The 22,758-nt window shown below is 40.6% G+C and overlaps 1 protein-coding gene across 8 annotated transcripts in view; it reads left to right on the forward strand.

Annotated features, from left to right (window-relative positions):
- The window catches only part of MCOLN3 (mucolipin TRP cation channel 3), a 28,302-nt gene that overhangs the window by 842 nt on the left and 4,702 nt on the right, over nucleotides 1-22,758 (forward strand). For 5 of the 8 annotated variants that reach the window (XM_073357203.1, XM_073357202.1, XM_073357200.1 and 2 more), the window contains exons 2-13: nucleotides 1,445-1,674; nucleotides 4,494-4,661; nucleotides 10,419-10,572; nucleotides 11,250-11,334; nucleotides 11,413-11,509; nucleotides 12,177-12,276; nucleotides 17,108-17,220; nucleotides 17,304-17,453; nucleotides 20,151-20,279; nucleotides 20,364-20,486; nucleotides 21,447-21,653; nucleotides 22,301-22,431. In XM_073357203.1, the coding sequence (XP_073213304.1) occupies nucleotides 1,447-1,674; nucleotides 4,494-4,661; nucleotides 10,419-10,572; nucleotides 11,250-11,334; nucleotides 11,413-11,509; nucleotides 12,177-12,276; nucleotides 17,108-17,220; nucleotides 17,304-17,453; nucleotides 20,151-20,279; nucleotides 20,364-20,486; nucleotides 21,447-21,653; nucleotides 22,301-22,431 (1,685 nt within the window). In that variant the 5' untranslated portion in view covers nucleotides 1,445-1,446. Of the gene's footprint in view, nucleotides 1-1,444; nucleotides 1,675-2,089; nucleotides 2,202-4,493; nucleotides 4,662-10,418; nucleotides 10,573-11,249; nucleotides 11,335-11,412; nucleotides 11,510-12,176; nucleotides 12,277-17,107; nucleotides 17,221-17,303; nucleotides 17,454-20,150; nucleotides 20,280-20,363; nucleotides 20,487-21,446; nucleotides 21,654-22,300; nucleotides 22,432-22,758 lie in introns of those variants that run through there. The other 3 variants (XM_073357199.1, XM_073357206.1, XM_073357204.1) reach the window with 3 other exon arrangements.

Raw genomic sequence — 22,758 nt, forward strand, 5'->3', positions numbered from 1 at the left:
TGCAACACTTTGAAGCTCTGGAAAACATCAGTTGTTAACTTCAAATGTTTAACTATTTTAAACATGGATACCAAAGACCATCCTTATAAGTGACAGGTTTTAGAGTAGAGGATACATGTGTTAGTCTGTATTCGCAAAAAGAAAAGGAGTATTTGTGGCACCTTAGAGACTAACCAATTTATTTGAGCATAAGCTCTTGTGAGCTACAGCTCACTTCATCCGATGCATGGAAAGCTCATGCTCAAATAAACTGGTTAGTCTCTAAGGTGCCATAAGTATGCCTTTTCTTTTTCCTTATAAGTGAGTGATTCCTTAAAATTATCTGCAAATAGATTTTTTTTGTTTTGTTTTTGCTTTAAAGAAAGGTTCTTGCTAAGTATGTAAAGCTGTTTCTGTGGTAATAGTGTTGGTGCTGTTGAAACTGTGCCTAAAACCCTACAATATTTCCTAATTGTTACTTTCCTTACAACTCTTCATGGCTATAACTTTTTTTTAGCCTGTAGGTGCTTTTTTTTAGCCTGTAAGTGCTGAAAGTGTTGGGACTTTCAGTCATCTATTGTAAGACTAACTTGTTGGTGACTTGGGATAAAAATACTTGGCATAGATCATTGCAGAAGATCGGACTATGGACTTTGCTCTTAAAAGTTTTCAAGTACAAAGAATGAAAAAGTTGGTACTATTTAAATACTGTGTCTGACTGTTTTTTCTTTTCATAATACTTCATTAAAAAGAAACGGAAGTTGAGTTAACGCTATACAAAGCGATCCAAAGCTACGTCAGAGTTTTAACTCTAATTGCTTCTTGTGTCTCTGGGCATTGTAGTACTGACTAGCTAGTCCTGCTCCCTGTACCTATGCATCATTCCCATTTAAGTCAATGGCAGTTGTTGCCTCTAAGTTATCTGTATTGTGAAAAGGAGAATTGACACTTGAAAATGCTATAGGTCATTTAAACATGAAAGAATTAGTCCTTGCCTTTGGCCTGGTTCTTCTTTTTAGACAGCAGGCTTGGAGATGTAGGGGTAGATAACAAGTAACCTTAAAAGCTGATGTTGACATACTAAATGTCCTTCTGATTTATTTCCCTCTGTGTCTAAAACTTATCTCATATTTGTGGTTTTGGTGGGTGAAGAATAGAGCTTTTTGGCAATCAGTTCAGTAATCCAAAGGGACAAAAATATCACTTGTAAATCATGGTCCTGATATTTTAATCTCCAGATTCAATGGCTTCTCAAAACTTTATTAATTGAGCCTAGATATTGCTGTAATTCTAAATAATACATGCAATATATGTCTTGCTATTTGCGCAATGTAGCGTGCAAATATCTTGAACCTACTTGTAATTGGTAGACTAAAATCTTGAGTGTTCATTGTGTGTAACAAAAGTGATCTGCTGTTTACTGTACTTATGCCTGCATGTTTTTCCAATTGACTTTCCATTCCAGAAATGGAAAATGCTGATGTGGTTGTAAGCAGCTGCAGCTCCCATGATGATGATAATCTTTACAGCTACAAACAACACCCATCTGTTTCACAAGAGCTGCTTTTGGAAGACCAGCTTAGAAGGAAACTTAAATTTTTTTTCATGAACCCATGTGAGAAATTTTGGGCGCGGGGCAGAAAACCTTGGAAACTTGGGATTCAGCTTCTAAAAATAGTGATGGTTACCATCCAGGTGAGTTGCTTTGGGAGCTGGGGCTTTCTTTTCACTCCAGGGATACAAGGTAGGAGGAAGGCAACTGATCAATGTTCTACTTGCTGTGGCACAACCTAACAGTACCAACTCAGGCTTCCCTTAATAAGCAACTTTGGAAGCCTTGGAAATATGGTAGATGTTGCATGGTATGTTCACTATGAGTTTTGAATGAGGTATGCAAATCTGGGGTTTTTTGTTTTTAAACACATTTAGGTATGTCAGAGTAGAATTTTAAGTACTCTCTCAATTTTTTCCAACTTTAAAGTTTAGTTTGCTAGACCAAACCTATGTTGACTAAAATGTCATTATCTGCCTCTCTCTCCTCTTGTTGGGGAGAAAGCTTATGCGCTAATTTTTCTCCTATCTTCAAAGATTTTCCATAATTTCTGCTTATGGAGTGCAGAACCTAGTGACTTTCTGCTGTGAAAGCATGAGTGTGGAGGACAATGGTCCCACAGGCTGCAAGAGAGAATTCCAGGAATCATAGTTTCCTTGATGAAAACCTGGTGGGCTCTATGTGCATATATGCTCTACTTTATATATTTTTTTTAATATTACTTTTACTTGTATGTGTTACGTGGATTGTCTTCCTCTTGTAGTAGCTAGAAATTGGGAATGGGAGGACCTAAACTGGAAGTAAACTGTTGAGCCACTGTTTCCAGGGGAAACATGCCCTCCATGAATAACTTGAAATCTTTATAGTCTTCTCACTAGCGTGTTTTTTACATGTGTAGTCCTAGGGCGATACTGTGTATTGAGAAGATGGACTCTTAAATGCCAGAATTACTGGTAATCTAGTTCTCCTTATGTAGAAATTTCACTTCCAGGGAACAGCAGGGCTGCAAAACCCTCCTTTAGCCCAGTGACTGTCTGTTTTATTTCCTGGAAGTGTCTTGTCTCTTTATTAATTGGCAGTAAAACCACTAAAGGGAATTCTGGGCTCCTGTTAAGCCTACATAAAACTCTTCTACAAGTCTCTTCCTCCCCAGGATAATCATAGACTCATAGACTTTAAGGTCAGAAGGGACCATTATGATTGTCTAGTCTGATCTCCTGCACAACGCAGGTCACAGAATCACACCCACCCACTCCTGTAACAAACCTCTAACGTATGTCTCAAAAAGAAAAGGAGTACTTGTGGCACCTTAGCGACTAGCCAATTTATTTGAGCATAAGCTTTTGTGAGCTACAGCTCACTTCATCGGATGCATACTGTGGAAACTATAGAAGATCTTTTTATACACACAAAGCATGAAAAAATGGGTGTTTTACCACTACAAAAGATTTTCTCTCCCCCCACCCCACTCTCCTGCTGGTAATCACTTTAGATAAGCTATTACCAGCAGGAGAGTGGGGTGGGGGGAGAGAAAATCTTTTGTAGTGGTAAAACACCCATTTTTTCATGCTTTGTGTGTATAAAAAGATCTTCTATAGTTTCCACAGTATGCATCCGATGAAGTGAGCTGTAGCTCACAAAAGCTTATGCTCAAATAAATTGGCTAGTCGCTAAGGTGCCACAAGTACTCCTTTTCTTTTTGCGAATAGACTAACACGGCTGTTACTCTGAAACCTAACCTATGTCTGAGCTACTGAAGTTCTCAAATAGTTGTTTAAAGACTTTGAGGTGCAAAGAATCCCCCAGCAAGTGACCTGTGCCCTGTGCTGCAGAGGAAGGCGAAAAATCCCCAGGGCCTCTGCCAATCTGCCCTGGAGGAAAATTCCTTCCCGACCCCAAATATGGCGATTAGGTAAACCCTGAGCATGTGGGCAAGACTCGCCAGCCAGCCATCCAGGAAAGAATTATCTGTAGTAGTAACTCAGATTCTCTCTCCTCCTGCCGCCCCCATCTAACATCCCATCACAGGACATTGGGCATATCTACCGCTAATAGTTGAAGATCAATTAATTGCCAAAATTAGGCTATCCCATAAACTTATCAAGTTTAGTCTGGAAGCCAGATATGTCTTTTGCCCCCACTGCTTCCCTTGGAAGGCTGTTCCAGAACTTCACTCCTCTGATGGTTAGAAACCTTTGTCTAATTTCTAATATTTGTCAACAGGATCTTGTGCTATCCAATCAAAACCTTTTAATGAACAGTTAATTCACTTCTAATGTCTCTTTAAAAACTGCTTGTGTAATTGCAGAATGCTGTGCTAATGCAGCTTTTATATGAGTGCAAGAGGTTAGACAACTACATTTCCTTTTCTGTGTCATCCCAGGGTAACTTTTTTTTTCTTTCCCTCGCTTGAAAGTTCGATCTGGTTATACCTTGTAGCTGTTTCTGAGCTGTCACTCTGGTATTTCTTGCTTTTCAAAATAACCTCAGACTATGACTATCAAAACATGTGTAGTGAGTCATTTGTAGCTTGGATAGGAGATGGGATGGCACTTTATTTTTATTTTTTATATTTTTCCTTTTTAAAAAAAAAAAAAAAAAAAGCTGTTAGACCTGCCTCTCTCTGGCTGGGAAATGACTTTTTCCAAACAGAGGAGGCGATTGTACCTATGCTGAAGGAATGATCTTCTAGGCTATGTATTCTTTAGAGAGCAGTTTGAATTTCCAACATGTTCCCCCTCCTTCTTTCTCTCCCCCCCCCCCCCCCAAAAAAAAACAAAAACAAAAAAACCAGCTGGCAGTGTGAGCTCCATTTCTAGTAATCGTCTAATCCAGCCATGGCTGTCCAGAGGAGGTTTCTGTGCAGAAGAGGGAGGGTAGCTGTACTGTAAGTCTTTAAAAGCCAATTTTTCTTTGCAGTTCCAAACGTTTTTTTTTTTTCCTTTTTTTTTTTTTTCCCCAGTTAGTAGTTTTTGGGTTAAGCAATCAAATGGTCGTTACCTTCAAGGAGGAGAACACTGTGGCATTCAAGCACCTCTTCTTGAAAGGATATACAGAGAGAATGGATGATACCTATGCTGTATACACACAAAGAGATGTCTATGACCAGATCTTCTTTGCAATAAACCAGGTAAAAGTTTCCATTGCAATATGCCTAGTACATAAAAGGCGTAGGAAACAACCTGTAAAATGTAAATTACATCAAGTGATCTCACAAAACTGCAAAATATCTAAAGCTGGTGTCCCAGAAAAAGAGTTGAGACTGAAATAAAACTGGTCTCTTTGGAAAAAAAAATTGAGCTAAAAGCTGGAAGAATTTCCCATTTCCAAACTTCTCTCAATTCTCCCTTTCCCACACTCCCAGAGAAGAGAATGTTGATCTTTTATAAATTAAGAGGGCAGAGTGTCAGTGAACAGAGACTTGTACCCTTAAGTTATGTTAATAACTCCACAGTTAACAGTTTCTAGTAATTTTACAAAGTCAAATAGTAGTAGATTTTTTTTAAATAGTCTGTCATGACTCTGCATTATTGCCAAATCTTGCACTTTTTATGAACAATGATATAGGATTGGTCAGTTACCTAGTGCAGCTAGTACTGATATTCTACAAATGTAGAGTCATAACTGGAGTGTGCCACTTTAGAATTGTATGGTAGATTATGTACTATATAGTGATACTACTGTCCTTAGTTGTAAATTCAACTAAATCCATTAGTCTATAGGCAGTGTTAAGATGACCTGATCTCTCTCACAGCTGACTTTCTTCAGGTTGGGGAATAATTTCATGCTGAAGTTGAATTAAAATGGGTATGAAGGAGACATCCTCAATTTAAAATTAGTCTCTCCTCAGTATCACAGAGGAAACCAGAGTTGAATTTCATGACTAGTCTCTGGCTTGCTGAGCGGAGTATGAGTACTGGGAGAAGTGGTAAACTCAGTCTGGGGGAAGGGAGTTTGTCACTCAGCTGCACCCCATCTGAATGAATGTTGGCTCATTGTTTGGGGGAGTCTTATCCAGCCATCTACAAAGCAAACAATATGGGGATATATGTAGAGAGAATCTGAGTTTTGGTAGCAGGTCTCTTAAGATTTTTCTGGGATGAACAAAGGATGATGGGGATTCAAATAACTATTGCCCTGTGGAGACTAGAGGAAAAGCAATCTTTAAAATAAATGGAGCAGTGGGCTGGGGAAGAGAGTGGCTATGTTCTCCGATCACTGGAGGTAACTCTCTGGCTCTATTTCTCACTGGCTGAGAGCCTCCACTTGTTTTCCAAATACTAAGCAAATAGACCTATCGCTTCCCTAACAGAGTCAACAATTTACGTTTGACTATAGTGCTTTTTTTATCACATTTAAATGCTACAAGGAATGTTCATCACTAAACCTTTTCTGGCACAGTTGCCCTTTGGGATAACTAGACAGAATGGACCACCTTTCAAAGGGGAGGTTCCCCTTTATCACATTCAATGTGCTTGCGTTTTGGCACCAAGAAGTGAATTATGGGCCCAGACATGTGTACTTGTCTCTCTAAATACTTCACTATGGTGGTGCTAAATGGGGATATATCAACACAAATACTCTGAATTGCACCTGCAATTCATTTTAAAGGTGAAAAATCGCACCTGTAAAACGCTCTCAGGATGGGTCCCTCGCCATCCCAAAAAGGAACTACCACAAGTGCCGGGGGGTGTGGGGGTGTGGGGAGAGAAGAGAAAACAGGGTATTGGTCCCAATGTCTGTCTACTCTGAAGTTTCAGTATTATGGATTTAATTTATATTTGACCATGCTGTGCAAGAGCAAATATTACAGTAACTATCTTTTTTTGCCCTGGTCTTCCAATTCTTACTTATTACTACATAAATATTTCACTCTGTGATATAGTATCTGTAACTAACCTGGGGCCAACCATTTCTGTAGGTCTAAAGAACAAGATCTAATCCAGTTCCTATGCTGGATGAACAAACATGATCAGGCTTTTCAATTTAAACAAATATTAAGACTTTCTGATAGTCAGCTTGATGTTTTAGAGACTTATGGTTAAAAGTATAGAATACATGATAGTGTCAGGAGGTGGATCAGGATTACCTAGTGCAAGGTTTATCTGTGTACACACTTGGGGTTAGAGTCACAAAGAAATTTAAGCATGGTCATGCAGAGCACCACCACACCTCTCTCTTATTCTTAGAAAATCACTCAGATTCATAAAGCCTAGGTTAGGCACCTAGGATCCCTATACCATGAATGGAGGGTGATAGGTGTCTCAGAATGGGAGTCACAAAAAGCCAGTGTGCCAGGAGGCTCCTGGCCTAAAGTAGCCAATGGGAGGTGCCAAGCTGCTAGGCATGTGCTGAGCCCTGCCCCTCTCTTGGCAATAGGTGCCAAAATCTGGGCTGCAGGGAGATACCTCCATTTGCTTGGGGTTTACAGCTGCAAACCATCTCTTGGTGTTAAGTGCCTATACCGTTTTGGCAAGGGGATGGGGGCTGGTAGAGGAGAAGGAACAGGACCAGCTGCCTCAACTTCTAGTCCAGTGATTAGGGTACTCACCTGAGATGTGGGAGACACTTAGTTCAAGCCCCCACTCCACCTGAAGGGGCAGGGAGAGGATTTGAGCAGGGATGTCATATCCGGTGACTGCTCTAACTACTGAGCTATGCATATTCTGATGTGGGGCTTTTCCATGCTGGGTAAACTAATTTTAAAAAGTCACTGGAGCAGGGGAATTAACTTCAGGTCTCCCACTCCTTAGGTGAATGCACTGACCACAAGGCTGCACAATCATTATTCTCTCTCTCTCCTTCCTTCCTTCCTTCTCCTCCCACAAATGATTCTGTCATTATGTATCCAAACCAGTGGTCTCCAACCTTTTTAAGCAAAAGATCTTTTTTTTTTAAAAAAAAAAAATTAAGTGCAACCCAGGATCTACCGCCAAAGAAAAGGCAGAAATAACTGTAAACACACAAACCCAAACACCCCCTACCCTGCTCACACCATCCCCCCCACCCATGCAGCTTGCTTTCCCCCACCCTCACTCATTTTCACCAGGCTGGGACAGGGGGTTGGGTTGTGGGAGGAGGTGCAGGCTCTGAGCTGGGGCCAAGGGGTTCAGAGTGTGGGAGGAGCTCTGGCCTGAGCTTGGGGCAGGGGGGGCTGGGGTGTAGCAGGGGGTGCAGGCTCTTGGAGGGAGTTTGGGTGCAGGGGGGGCTCAGGGCTGTGGCTGGGGGTTGAGGTGCAGGAGGGTTTTGGTGTATGGGCTCCCACTGGGCCCCGCTTATCTTGGGTGGCGGTGCAGTGCGGCTCCAACGGGCTACCTGACTGCCCTGGCCTCGCACCGTTCCTGGAAGCGGTCGCCATGTCCAGCAGTGGCTCCTGGGGGGAGGGTGGGGCAGGTGGCTTTACACGCTGCCCCTGTCTGCAGGCACTACCCCCACAGCTCCCATTGGCCAGGAACAGGAGGTGCAGGGATGGTGCCTGCATATGGGGGCACTGCGTGGAGCCACCTGCCCCTCTTCTTCCCCCTCCCGCCCCCAGGAGCCGCTGCCAGACATGGCAGCCACTTCCAGGAGTGGCGCGGGGATAGGGCAGGTAGGGAGCTTGCCTTAGCATAAGCGCTGACTTCCCCTCTGCCCTGTGGGTGCTCGACCCCGCCCCCCTGCAGTGCCCTCCCCTGGCCCAATTCCACCCCCTTCCCCAAAGTCCCAGGCCTACCTTTTCCCAGCCCCGCTTCCTCCCTGCCCATTCCATCCCAAGTCCCTGCCCCTCCCCTGCCTTTTCTCCACCTTCTTCCATAAGTGCGCAGCATCCCCGCTCCTCCCCTTCCCTCCTGGAAAGTCCTAAGCGCTGCCAAATAGCTGTTCGGTGGTGGGTGGGAAGCACTGGGAGGGAGGGGGAGTAGCAGGAACGCAGTGTGCTTGGGAAGGGGGGAGGAGGTGGGGGCAGGGGGAGCTTGGCTGCTGATAGGTGCTGAGCACCCACTAATTTTTCCCCGTGGGTGCTCCAGCCCCGCAGCATCCACAGAGTTGGCACCCGCCTATGTGCCTTAGCCCCACTGTGCCACCGAACTGTTAGTGGCCGAACTCCGTTTGGCTACAGGAGGGTTTGCAACCCTATCACAATTGACTGGTCAATTGTGGAGTCTCTGATGGTCTACATCTCAGTGACTGACTGAGATTGACTGCCAGAGGCTCCACGATCAACCAGTCGATCGCGATCAACTGGTTGGTGACCACTGATCCAAACTAATACAGCTCAACAGGAGAGACTGAGGGAGCCCTACATCAGAATATCCTATAGGCTGTAGCCCAGTGATTAGGGCCCTCATCTGAGAGGTGGCAGATCCCTGTTCAAATCCCTTCTCCCCCTCAAGTGAAAGGGAACTTGGGGGTCTCCCACGTTGCAAGTGAGTACTTGAGCCACTGGGCTAAAAGTTATAAGGTAGGTCGTCTAGTGTAAGTTAACCTATAGGGATCCAATCTGGTAGGTGAGCTCTGAAGGCACTTTCTGGATTGACCCCCACAGGTGAATTTGGAGGATGGCCTGTGTTTCCTGGTTTATGCATTGCTCTGGGGCTTACACATCCAGAAGTCTTGCAAGGGGCTGCAGTGTGTGAGCACAGAGAAATATAGGTGCAGAGAGAACCTTTACTGCAAATTTTTAGATGCCTTGTAACTTTAGGCACCTAAAGCAGCTGAACGGGGGTTCTGTGAATCCCAGTGAGGCCTGATTCTGAGATTTTAGGTGCCTAAGTCCTTTTGTGAATCTAGCCCTTAGCTGCTGAAGAACAACAATTCTCTCATTCCAAACTTCTGGGCAATTGTTTGAGGGATACAATCCTATTTCTTCAATATCTAACAAGATTGCAATTTTAAAATTCAAGAGGACAACTTATCATGGTGCTGTCTGACTAGAAACGTTGGGGTGCTAGTGTAGGACTTGGGAGACAAGTTCAACTCTCTGCTCTGCCACAGACTTCCTGTGTGACCTAGGCAAGTAATTAAGCCTCTGTTTGCCTCTGTTCCCCCATCCTACCTCATAGGGGGGTGTGAGGGTATATATGTTAGCCTGTGAGGCACTCTGATACTACAGTAATAAGGGTCATAGATAGAAAAACTTTAGACAGAGCAAAAGGGTTTAGAAAAAGAGAATATTTTCCTAGAGTTGCAGGAAACAGACCTGGAGAAAGTGTGTGTGAAGAGGGAAAACTTGACAGGCTGTATACCAGTCAGGTATGTTAGGTCTCTGGCCAGAATGTGCTAGTGTGGTTGCTTTTTACAGCATCACCACATCACATGAGAGGATCTGTCCACTGTCCATCCAGGATCAAATGAAATACTACTGTCAAACCAAATAGCTTATTTTTATGTACATTTTGACTAAGCAACAAACTACAATATTGCCATACGCCTGGGATAAAACCAATCCTGAATCAGATTGACGGATGAAGACCTTCAATGACTATTTGGAAAAAGCTGGTACTTCTTATGTCCTAGTGATCTTCATGCCCCAGTGTCAAGACTTCAGAGGCAACAGCCTCAAAGGTTTATCATATACTTTTCATGTCAAATGGCTTTAATCCAAGGATTTCCAAGTGCTTTAAAAATAATGAATTAGCCTCATCCTAGGGACTTGTAAAGAGAGAACTTTAATAGAAAATGCTGCTTGTTTAGGATCTAATCCTGAACTCTCTGCCCAGGCAAAACTCTCTTGAAATTAGTGGACAAGTCCAGCTCAGGAGTGTGGTGTAGCCCTTCTGAATTATTTAGGTGACCATTTAAACGATGAGATGGTTATAGTATACATTCAAATGAATACTGACTAGCTTTTTCAGATGTAGCAGCCTAGGCATGACCTCGAATTCAGTTTGATGATCTTGTTTTGACTTAGTACTTACAGCTGCGCCACATATCTGTTGGAAATCATGCTTATGAGAGGAGAGGAGCAGAACAAACAGCTATGGCAATCTGTCAACAGTTCTACAAGCGAGGCAGCATCTGTCCTGGAAATGACACCTTTGATATCGACCCCAACATTGAAACTGGTGACACACCTACCTTATGTCTTGTCTGAACTCATTATTTATACTCAGTAAACTTTTTTGTTTTCAATTTTCCCCAAACCTAATCAGTATTTTATAGTTGTGTTAAACTGTCATGGAATCTACAAATCTTTCTCTTCCAGCATAATCCGTTCTGGATTTTGTGATCATTTAGTCTGTCTAAACTTTTTACTGTAACCGAACATTTGTGAAATGCGTAAAGCTTTGTAACTTTTTAAAAAAATTACTTGTGATGCTAATGCCCTTTATGTTGAGGGAAGTAGCACTAGCTTTAGCCAATGCTATTGGTATTTTGACTGATTTATAGGCTTTTCTATGGCATCCATCACCATATTATGAAGCCTCTTGCATTTATTAATGCATTTACTAACGCATTTACCATCACAACATCCCTGTGAGGTAAGGAAGTAAATAACTAACGTTAATTCTTTAAGTATGTCTTAAGTCAAGAATGCATTGAGTTGGAGTGCAAGAAAGACAATACTCTTGCAAACTGATCTCTAAAATGACTGATCCATTTGAGAGAGAGAGAGAGTATGCTATTTTGACTTCTTTAGTCAAAAGCTCTTATGCCCACTGGCGGGAGGTTGGTGGTTTAAAACAAATTAAACTGACAGTGAATCCACCTGGTGGTGTTTGTGCCTCTTTGTTCATGGCAGAATGTTTCTATGTTGAGCCAATGATGCCCTTGGAAAACAGAACGCTGGGAAAGCACGAGTTCAATTTCACTCTGGACTTCCATAGGTGAGGTGGAGTGTGTGTGTGTGTGTGTGTGTGAGAGATTCTAGTACTATGAAAAGTTAATTCAAAATTGCCTTCCAGACTTGTAACAGTACAGCTTACCTTTAAACTGAAAGCAGTCAATCTCCAGACAGTTCGTCACCATGAACTCCCGGACTGTTATGACTTTACTTTGACAGTAAGTGGATACTTCAATGTATTTTGTATTCACCATAGTAATAATTCTTATTGCATATTTTGATATCTTCATAGGGGGGGTACTATACCTACCATATATTTAAACATGGTTGGGCACCAGAGCTCAGTTATCCTTGAGAGTGGGTAGAGGGGGCTGCTATCGCTTACAGTAGCCTATAAATAGTTGAAGGTTGGTGTTGTGGGAGCCACAAGACATTTTGCCAACCTTTGTTGATAGTTAATGGTTTAACAGGAGAGCCTAAATGCTACCAGACAGCAAGTATAAGAAATTAAACCTCCACCTTTGAGCACACTACAAATATATTTAAAAAAAAACAACTTTCTCTTCTCTCTAAAGAGACCCTTCTAAGAATGGTTATGTGCAGTTCAGACTAGAATGGGATTGTAACTTAAATTATTGACTTAATTTATATTCCAACAAATAGAACCGAGTAATTATAGCAAATAACTAATCAATCAGACTTTACCTTTGTTACATATTTACATACATAAATTTGAAGATTATCTTAGTTTGAAATTATTTCCAAGCATCCTAATTTTCCTCCTAAGAATATTTTGGGCCATTGTTATGAAATATATATATAACCTTTCTAAACTTTATGTAAGTACCTGTAATTTTATACAAAATCTCACTGTTCTTCACACAGATAGTGTTTGATAACAAAGCACATAGTGGAAGAATTAAAATAAGTCTGGACAATGATATTGCCATCAGGGAATGTAAAGACTGGCACGTTTCTGGATCGAGTAAGTAACAACTAAGTTAAAATACTTAAACATTTATGGATGACTTAAACTCTTGTCATGTTAATACAGAATTCATCCACTCTGGATGGGGTTGTTCCATCTCTCTCTCTCTTTCTCTCATTTTCATCTTGCCAACTAATATGAGGAATTATGTAAAGAGGTGTTGTCCACAGAGTTGGTCTCAAATTTAGGTTTTATAAAGAAGCTTTCTGCTCATAACGCTAACATTTGAACTTTCACCTGAAATTTTGAGAACACAAACATATAATTGTTCTACTTGATGATTTGAGGTGCTAAAGGAGCACTCAAGGAAGACAAGGACATTGTGGAGAAGCCAAATTAATTCTTTGCTTTGGTCTTCAGTGCAGAGGAAGTGGGGGAGATTCCCTTACCTGAGCTGGTCATTTTAGGTGACAAATCCAAGGAACGGTCCCAGATTAAGTTGTCGTTAGAGGAGGTTTTGGAATAAACTTGATAAACTAAACAGTAAGTCCCCAGAAGAGCTGTCCCATCCATAGGATGGACTGGGGCAACTGCCCCATGCTTCAGGACGCAGGGTCCAGGGCAGCCTAGGGGGTTAGAGGCTCTGGCATCTCTCGGGGGAAACCGGAAAGGGGTGGAATGGGGGTGGGGCCTGGGCTGGAGAGGTGGCTGCCCGGGCCCCACAGCCCCTTTCCCCCTCCAGGGACTGCCCTGGTCACCAGGACTAGGTAGTATTCACCCAAGAGTTCTGAAGGAACTCTGATATGAAACTGCAGAATTACTAACTCTGGTCTGTAACCTATCATTTAAATCCGAATCTGGACCAGATGACTGGAGGATAGATAATGTGATGTCTGTTTTTTAAAAAGGTTCTAGAGGTGGTACTGGATATTACAGGCCAGTAAGCCTAACTTCAGTACCAGGACAGCTGGTTGAAACTATAGTACAGAATATGTTCATCTGTGTCTGCTAATTCTGATTTGCTGGGGAAGTGTCAACACTGCTTTTTTGCAAAGGGAAATCATGCCTCCCCAATTTATTAGAATTCTTTGAGGGATCAACAAATGTGGACAAGGGTGATGCACTGCATATAGGGTACTTGGACTTTGAGGGAGCCATTGACAAGGACCCTCCCCAAAGGCTCTTTAATTAAAGTAAGGAGTCCTGGGATAACAGGGAAGGTCCTCTCATGGATCAGCAACTGGTTAAGACTGGAAACAAGGGATAAGAATAAATGGTCAGTTTTGAGAATGGAAATAGGTAAATAGTGGTGCCCCCCAGGATCTGTACTGGGATGAGTGCTGTTCAACATGCTTACCCCTTTTTCCAGATCACCGATAAACAGTGAGGTTTGCAGACAATACAAAATTACTCAAGATCATTAAGTCCAAAGCTGACTCCAAAGGGTTACAAAGGAATCTCTCTGTGCAGCAAAATGCAACATTGAATTTCATCTGCCTACATACAAAGTAATACATATTGGAAAACATAATCCCAAATATACATAAATGGGGTCTAAATTAGCTTTTACCACTCAAGAAAGATCTTGGAGTCATTGAGCATTTGTCTTCATACCACTATCTACAGCATGCAGTGGTGGTCAATAAAGCTAAGAATATTAGGAAACATTGGGAAAGGGATATATAAGATAAGAAAAAAATCACAATGCCACTATATAAATCCGTGGTTTGCCCACACTTTGAACACTGCATGCAATTCTAGATGCCCCATCTCAAAAAAAGATATATTAGAAATGGGGAAAAGGTACGGAGAATGACAACAAAAATAATTAAGGGTAGCGAACCGCTTTCATCTGAGGAGAGATTAAAAAGACTGGGCCTGTTCGGTTTAGAAAAGAGATGAGTAATGTTAGTCTGTAAGATCCTGAATGGTGTGGAGAGAGTGTTTATCCCTTTGCATAACACAAGACCCAAGGGTCACCAAGTGAAATTAATAGGCAGTAGGGTTAAAACAAACAAAAGGAAGGACTTCTTCACATAACACAGTCAGCCTGTGGAACTTGTTGCCACAGGATGTTGAGGGCTAAAATTATAATGGGGTTCAAAAAATAATTTGAGTTCAGGGAGGAGAAGTCCATCAATGGCTATTAGCCAGGATGGTCAAGGATGCAGTCCCATGCTCTGTGTTTTCTTAAACTGCTGACTGCCAGATGCTTGGACTAGAAGACAGGATGGGTCACTTTACAATTGCCCTGTTCTGTTCATTCCCTCGGACCCATCTGGCATTGGCCACTGTTGGAAGATAAGATACTGGCCTAGATGGATCATTGGCCATACTGAGTTAGAATGTTCTTAGGGACTCTTTAGTACAAAAAGGCTCGCACTGTAAGTCTGCCAAAGCTGAATGATAGTGGTGAAAAATAAAGCTGGTTCTTAAGTAATTCTTTTATTCTAACATATTCAAAGGCTGTATCCAAGAAGGTGCCTCACCTGTATTAATGTGGAGTGGCTAGAAATATACCTAAGTTTTAGCATGTGTAACTGACCATACCAAGGATTTGATTTAATTGAAATCAAGTTGTGATGTGCAATACTGTTCATACCAATGGTATTTAACAAATATCTTAAGTGCTTACACGCATTATAAACCAGTTGGGGCAGGGATTGTCTTGTACAGCCCGCACCACATGTTGGAACTTAATGACTATTTCAAACCAATTTAAGATTAGTAGATATTCAAGCTGGTCAAAACACTTTGACACTTAGGCTATTTCTGATCATTCTTTAAACCAGACACTTTCTATAAATGGCTTTTTCTCAGATTTCATTTTATTTCTCCCTTCCCTGTTTTGCCACTAATAGGATGAATGAGATCCAGGTTTTTACTTTTCCACTTTAACTTTTGAAACGTTTGGACTCTTTTTCCGCCCCCCCCCCCCAAAAAAAAAAATTCAGTTGCAAAAGGAAAAACCTGAGAGTGGAGGAGAAAATTTGGTTGGTTGGAGGAAAAACCCATCCTGGCCCTCAATTTATTGTGTTCAGTGGAAAAGGGGGAGTGGAGAGGGCAATGAAACAAAATAGTTTTCAAAAACACTTCTGTTTTGTGAAACCTTTTTGTTAAAAAGTTCTTCCCTGCTTCAATTAGCCCCATTAGCTGCCTTTCACCAACTGTTCACCTAGATGGCATGCTAGCTCGAATGGATCACTTATGCAGTGCTAAAAGAAAGTGCTTTATATCAGATTTGTGTGATAATCCATATTAGGGTGTGTTACTTTGTTAAAATGTGCATCACAATAACATTATTTTTACAGGTCAATCCAGGGGATTCTTTTGTAACTTAATCTCAAATCAGTCATGAAATATAAAACAAGTACAACCCAAAAAAACCAAACCCCAACATAATTTTTTTAATCCATTTGAATTAAGTTGCAAAAATTGCTCAAATGTGAGCACATTGCTACATATATGGCAGAGACCTTTGTATATCCAAAAGGTCAATGTGTATCTTTGTGGAATGGTGCAGCAGGCACCATTTTGAAGTCAGATAGCACTTTACCCTATTTTAGATTGATAGTTTGCTTGTTTCAAAACCTACTTGGATTAATAATAAATTGTAGAGCCTTTGGTCTCTAAAAAACACTTTAAACACAAATGTAATTACTAGGATACCTTTTGTGGGAGATGGGGGTTGTCTAAAGCAAGCATCCTGATTTTAGTACTGGAACTTTAATCCTTTTCTTTCTGATGGTTATCTGGCTTCAAATATGTTAGCTTTATATGAAAACTCTAGGATAAAATGTTTGAACCCTTTAACATATAGCTCTGGCGCAAACCTTTGCCTGTCTAAATGTCTTGATTATGTCTCTCACTCTTAATATATGCTCTTTATTAAAAGCAACATTGGTGACTTAGTATAAGTTGTGTTGAACATCAGTTACTCTACTTGGGTCTTGACTGTCTATGCAACTGTGTAACAGTTACCTGAATTGCTCTGGGAGAGGAAGGACGGTTCAGTGGTTAAGACACTGGACTGGACCTGAGAAGATCTGGGATCAGTTCCTGACTTTGCCACTGAATGTCTATTATTTATTTTTTTAAGGCTTCCATTCCTGTCACTGTAAAATGAGGAACAGTATCTTGTGCTCTCATGGGACACTGGAGACTCCTCTAATATTATGACATGAGGTTATTTTAAGGCAACTGTTCATTTTCAAGAAGATACTGTAAAATCATGTTGGCTTGTGATCCAAGGATACCTTGGAGTGGTTATAGGATTTCTAAATGAGAAGCACTAGTCAGTTTAATACTGTTAATATATTCAGTCAATGTAATGCATGACTGTCTATACAGCTGTCTTTTATATCTGTTCAAATCTAAGTTGCAAATGCACAACAGAAAAATGTAATTCTATCATGTTAGCAACTATGTATTTGCTCCAAGTATTCACATGACTGGCTCATGCCTTAAAGCACTGACAAGGTCAGTAAAACGTGCTGTCTGTACAACTTGCTCAAGAATGCCACTGAAGAATTAAATATATTATAAACAAAGCTGAAAGCTGTTTCCTCTTGAATCTGAGAGAGGCAGGAGGTACGTTAATATTGAAATAACTTGCCAGATGGCCTACCTTGAGCATAAGTGCAATATACTGGTATGTTTAGGCCTACAACTTGGTGAGTGTTGATCTATCGTACTGAGACACTCATCAACTTCATGCTCATACATTTCTGATGACTTAGTTTCACGCAGTAAAGCTTATCTTAATCCAAACTGGATATACATAGTGATTCAGACTTGAGTTAAATGGATACTCTTAGGCAAAATTTATTGTGTTTGTGCACTATTATAAATGTGTGGGTGTTTTTTTTTGTTCTTGGTTTTTTTGCAGTACAAAAGAATACTCATTACATGATGATCTTTGATGCCTTTGTCATATTGACTTGTTTAGCCTCATTGATCCTCTGCACACGATCAGTGGTTAAAGGATTTCGGCTCCAAAGGGTGGGTATAACTTGTCCTCAGGAATGCTTATGAGCCTTTTAAACTTAGTTTGATTGTGGCTGTTTTTTCTTTTTTTCCTCTAGGAATTTGTAAGTTTTTTCCTACATCATTATAAGAAAGAAGTATCTTTCACTGATCAAATGGAATTTGTCAATGGGTGGTACATCCTGATTATTGTTAGTGATGTCTTAACTATTGTTGGCTCAACACTAAAAATGGAAATACAAGCAAAGGTAAGATGTTCACCTACTAGGTAAAAGCAAAACTGTTTTTGTTTTTGAAATTCCATCCCAGTCTGAATACTTGAGTATAGCCAAGCAATACCCCCTTAGAGGTTTCCAACTAGTGGGGCCCAAAAATAAACTTTGTTCGGCATTTCACTTCAGGTGAGCAGTGACTGGCCATTAGACTTTAGAACCCTGAATATCCTTAGACACCCATCTGCCTATTCTCTTCATTCTTAAGAAATTTTACTCTGAAAAATAAAATTTTATATTCACTGTCAGCTTTCCCTTTTCCTCCTCCCATGTAGGGCTGTATTTGATATATCTGGCTTTTCAGTGTAGGTAGGGGTGTGTGTGTGTGTGTGTGTGTGAGACTTTCTGTGCAACATTGTACAGTACCCACAACTGTCTTAAGGAAAGAGGTACTTCTCAAACACCTCTTCACTGCAACTCCAGCTTCCAATCTCCAGTAACTAAGCAGGCTTCAGCCTGCAAGAGTTCTGAACATCTCCGCTACAGTACATGACAAAATAGATTTGCACCCACCCACATTCAAAATTAGATGTGTGGAATCTCTGCTACCTAGATATCTTCTCTAACCAGTTCTGGTGCTACCACTTAAGCTTTTGGTATTTCTATTTGTATCTGAAACTACTTGCTTCCATATTACAAATAATTCTAACAGAAGTTAGAGACAAGGTGGGTGAGGTTCTATCTTAGTGGACCAGCCAAAGTTGATATTTACTGTTTAATATTTCTTTTGCACTTACAGAAGTGCCTATCCTAGGGTCTAGGTGCTCAATTTCTTAAATTGGGGAGGGATAGCTCAGTGGTTTGAGCACTGGCCTGCTAAACCCAGGGTTGTGAGTTCAATCCTTGAGGGGGCCATTTAGGGATTGGGGGCAAAAATTGGGGATTGGCCCTGCTTTCAGCAGGAGGTTGGACTAGATGACCTCCTGAGGTCCCTTCCAACCCTGATATTCTATGAAATAATCATACAAAAATGCACAGTGATTTATAACCCATGTCCAATAAGAATCAACCAAGAACTGGAAAAATATTCCATCCTGAAATACCTTAACATTAACCTAATGCTACTTGCCCTCAAAACTCCAGCAGATTAGCTTTTGCAGCATGCCTGTAAGCTTTAGTCTACAGCAGGGGTCGGCAACCTTTCAGAAGTGGTGTGCCGAGTCTTCATTTTATTCACTCTAATTTAAGGTTTCGCGTGCCAGTGATACATTTTTAGAAGGCCTCTTTCTATAAGTCTATAATATATAACTAAACTCTTGTTGCATGTAAAGTAAATAAGGTTTTTAAAATGTTTCAGAAACTTCATTTAAAATTAAATTAAAATGCAGAGCCCCCCCGACCAGTGGCCAGGACCCGGGCAGTGTGACTGCCACTGAAGATCAGCTCGCGTGCTGCCTTTGGCACGTGTGCCATAGGTTGCCTACCCCTGCTCTACAGTGACCAAAGAATAATTCTGAAAATCCAGTTTGGTGGTGCTGATTACTGTTTTTAAATTATCCTTGTGAAGTACCCAACTACCAATTATAGGAGCTATAAGCTCAATTCTTAGAAATAAAAGGAAGGTAAGAAGTAAATGCAAAAATGAATAATTGATTTATGGTCTGGGAAAATCCAAGCATGAGAGCAAGAAGGCGTATATCTGATAGCACATTGGATGACATCTTGCAGTTTTCTTATGAAATGGCTTGGTAAAAACCTGGGATTGTGGGGTTCATCTTCTTTCTAAGCCTCTATATCATATGTAATCAGTTCACAAGTAAAGCAGAGGCATCTCATTGCAAGTCTTACAAATTTCACCTGAAATCTGAATAAACATCTCTTCCTTGTTGTACACTGTCTGACAGTTCTGCCAGTCAAATTACACTTTGTGCATCCCTTGTCTTCAGCAAGTTTGCATAAATGTAGCTGAGTGCAGCTTAACAAATGAAGCAGCTGATATATAACACAAGAAGGAATGGAGTCTACCCACGTGTGTTGCTGTATTGGTTCTGCAGGTCTAACAGGAATTAAAAAAAAGTGAAAACGTTTTGTCACTAAAGTGAGCTGTTGTGTTTTTACTCAGATCTGAACCTTAAAACATATTTTTGCACAGTTGCCTTTCAAAGTAGAACTGCAGTTAAAAACAGGATAGTGAATGTATTAAGTTGGATGAAAGTAGGCCAATGCGTGTAGGTGTTGACAGAATGGAAAACCAGTGGAACACAAGCAAAATATTAATCTAGTTCTGTGATCATTACTTCAGTTTTTAGAAGCTATCTTTCTCTTTGGTAACTTCCTAGTACTGTGGCACTTGTCTGTCCTACTTGTTGGCTAGACCTGATTCTTCCTCTTACATAAAGATGTATTTTGTTTGGGCAGGAAAATACACTTCTTGGACATGATGGCTATACTTTATATATTAGTCACACATGTGAGAGATGCACTAAATTTAAATAAATGTTTTCTCATTTCTTGCCTGAATCTATAAAATTTAGTAGAATTTTGCCCACTAAACAGAATTGGTTTTGGTCAGTATTGGAATGGGAGATGGAAGCTTTCGAGGAAAATAGTGTTTCTTGGCAGATTGTTGTAGCAATGACCAAATCCTAGGCTAGCACAAAAAGGAGGTTTCTCGTCAACTGTATGGTTTTTAACACTTTGTTCTTTCCTGTTTTTTTTTTTTTTTAAATATAGAGTCTGACAAGTTATGATGTCTGTAGTATTCTCCTAGGAACCTCAACCATGCTTGTGTGGCTTGGAGTTATTCGATACCTAGGTTTCTTTCAGAAGTATAATGTAAGGATCTCCTGGGATCTCCATGCTGTTGGTATTTATTTTGTTTGTTGTTACCACACAACTGTAACAAATATCTGGCTGGATTCTAACTGTTAATATTGGTTTCTGCAGCTGCTTATTCTGACACTACGGTCAGCATTGCCCAATGTCATTAGATTCTGCTGTTGTGCTGCTATGATCTATCTGGGCTATTGTTTCTGTGGCTGGATTGTACTAGGGCCATATCATGTTAAGGTAATGTAATATTTGAGGTTTTTAAACTGAATGAGTTAAACCAGGTGTTCTCAAATTGGGGGTTGTCATCCCTTGGGGTCGCAAGGTGGTTACATGGGGGTTGCAAGCTGGCAGCTCAGGACCTGACAACCCAAGCAACCATTAAATTTACCCCCCCCCCAATATTTAATTTATAAGGGGGGAGGTCACACTCAGAGGCTATCTGTATGAAAGGGATCACCAATACAAAGTCTGAAGGCCACTTATTTGAAATGAATTCTATTCATTCAGTTTAAGTGTCTAAATTATGAGAGCTACTGCTAAGCTTCACAGTTTCAAGGTTTTCTCTAATATGAAAGTCTTTTTAAAGAATCTAAAGCCTTATCTATCATAGTTTTGAAGGCTGACAAAGTACAATGTTGACTTGATCAGACTTTCCTCTCCCCCATTATGAGAGTCCTGAGTCAGAAGTATGGCCAGATTGATTCCTAATCACATGCTGGGGCTTTCTGTGCAACGTTTTGAGAAATAACTTGGTCTTGCACAAGACTAACTTCTGTTTTCAAATTTTTCAGATTTTTTTCTTAAAGGGATAAGAACTAAGGCACCAAAGTCAGCATATCTAGTCTTGCTATTAGTTCACAGCTGAACCAATCTGACTGTGTGGGTTGGAGACAACTAATCATCTATTGCCTGGATATAGTCTACCAGTGCATATTGTCATATCGGTTTGCAATGATATATCCTGCATTCTCTCCCTGCTATGCCAGGACCTGCCTGTAGCCACCTTTTGCTCTGCAGGTCTCTACACAAGGAGGAATTGATTTGGGTTACAGTATCTCATGCTTCTTGTAAAGAGTCTAGGACAGCTGAGCAGCAATATTCAACAGCTTTTCACTTTATTTTAAATCTAAGACTGCAGCAAACAGTAACTGGATGGTACTAAATAATGTTTGTTTTTGGTTTTCCCTTCTCCTCTAGTTCCGTTCTCTGAACATGGTTTCAGAATGTCTTTTTTCACTTATAAATGGAGATGACATGTTTGCCACATTTGCAAAAATGCATCAGAAAAGTTACTTGGTTTGGTTATTTAGTCGGCTTTACCTCTACTCCTTCATCAGCCTGTTCATCTATATGGTGCTAAGTCTTTTCATTGCACTGATCACCGATACATATGAAACAATTAAGGTAGGCATGGTCTTTTATTCTCTGGTTCAGAAGAAAAATGCAAGAATGGTTTGCATGTTCAACTATGATATTAATACAAAACCCATAGCATTCAGTGCTTTTGCCAGTACATGTACCTATCTGGTAATTAAAGTTGAAATATGAATAAAAATTTACAGAAACGTTTCTACTGAAAACCCTTTCAGCAGCTGCAGTATTGCTAGTTGATCTCTCTGGCTAGGGAACAAGTATAATGGGTTAGTCGGTGTGCATCCAGACTTTACAATGTATTCCAAAGCACTGAGGTAGAAGAAGTCATCTACATGAATTTAGAACCTAAATTTATAACTCTCTCTCCTGAAATGTTAGTGATCAAAGATTTCCGAAAACTAACTTAAGGAAGAGTGACTAAAATATTCGTGAGATTATCTTCCCACCTTGCCCTAGTTTTGACAAAAGCAATCGGCCTTCCCTATCCCAAACTTTAAAAGTGAAAGGATAAAAATCTATCAATATTTCTGTACAGTGTCTACCGCACTTCAGAGTGTCCAGTCTTCTAAATCCAGTTTTTACACAATTGTGTGGTTAGTGTTGAGGGGAAGGATTTAAATCTTAGCAAGACTATACACAACAATTCAGCTTTGTAACTAAGAATGACTAATCTTCAGCATTACCAGCAAGATGGCTTTCCAGAGACGGAACTCCATGACTTTATATCACAGTGTAAAGACCTACCAAACTCAGGCCGATACAGATTAGAAGAGGAGAGTCCTGTGTCGATCTTCTGTTGTTGTAAACGGTAGGCATCTGGCTTTATTTGCCTACATATTATTAAGTAGCCATATAACATACCATCTCGCCAAGATTTCATATCAGAAATACTTTCTCAGTTAAGAACTATGTGGCTTTCTAATGCTTTAGGAGTCCTGTACTATCATACAAATAGGCTATCCTGTTAGTCAACTGGATTATGTTATGAAATACTGCAAAATCTAAAATGTTTAACTTAAATTATTCCAGGCCCCAACTTTTGGAATCAAAGCAGCTATTCAAGCTACTGCAATAGATAACTGTCCTGCTCTAGTGGCCAGACCAGACTTTTGAGTCTGCTATTGCCTCTAACTAA

Source organism: Lepidochelys kempii, chromosome 8, assembly GCF_965140265.1.
Source record: "Lepidochelys kempii isolate rLepKem1 chromosome 8, rLepKem1.hap2, whole genome shotgun sequence".
Lineage (NCBI taxonomy): Eukaryota > Metazoa > Chordata > Testudines > Cheloniidae > Lepidochelys > Lepidochelys kempii.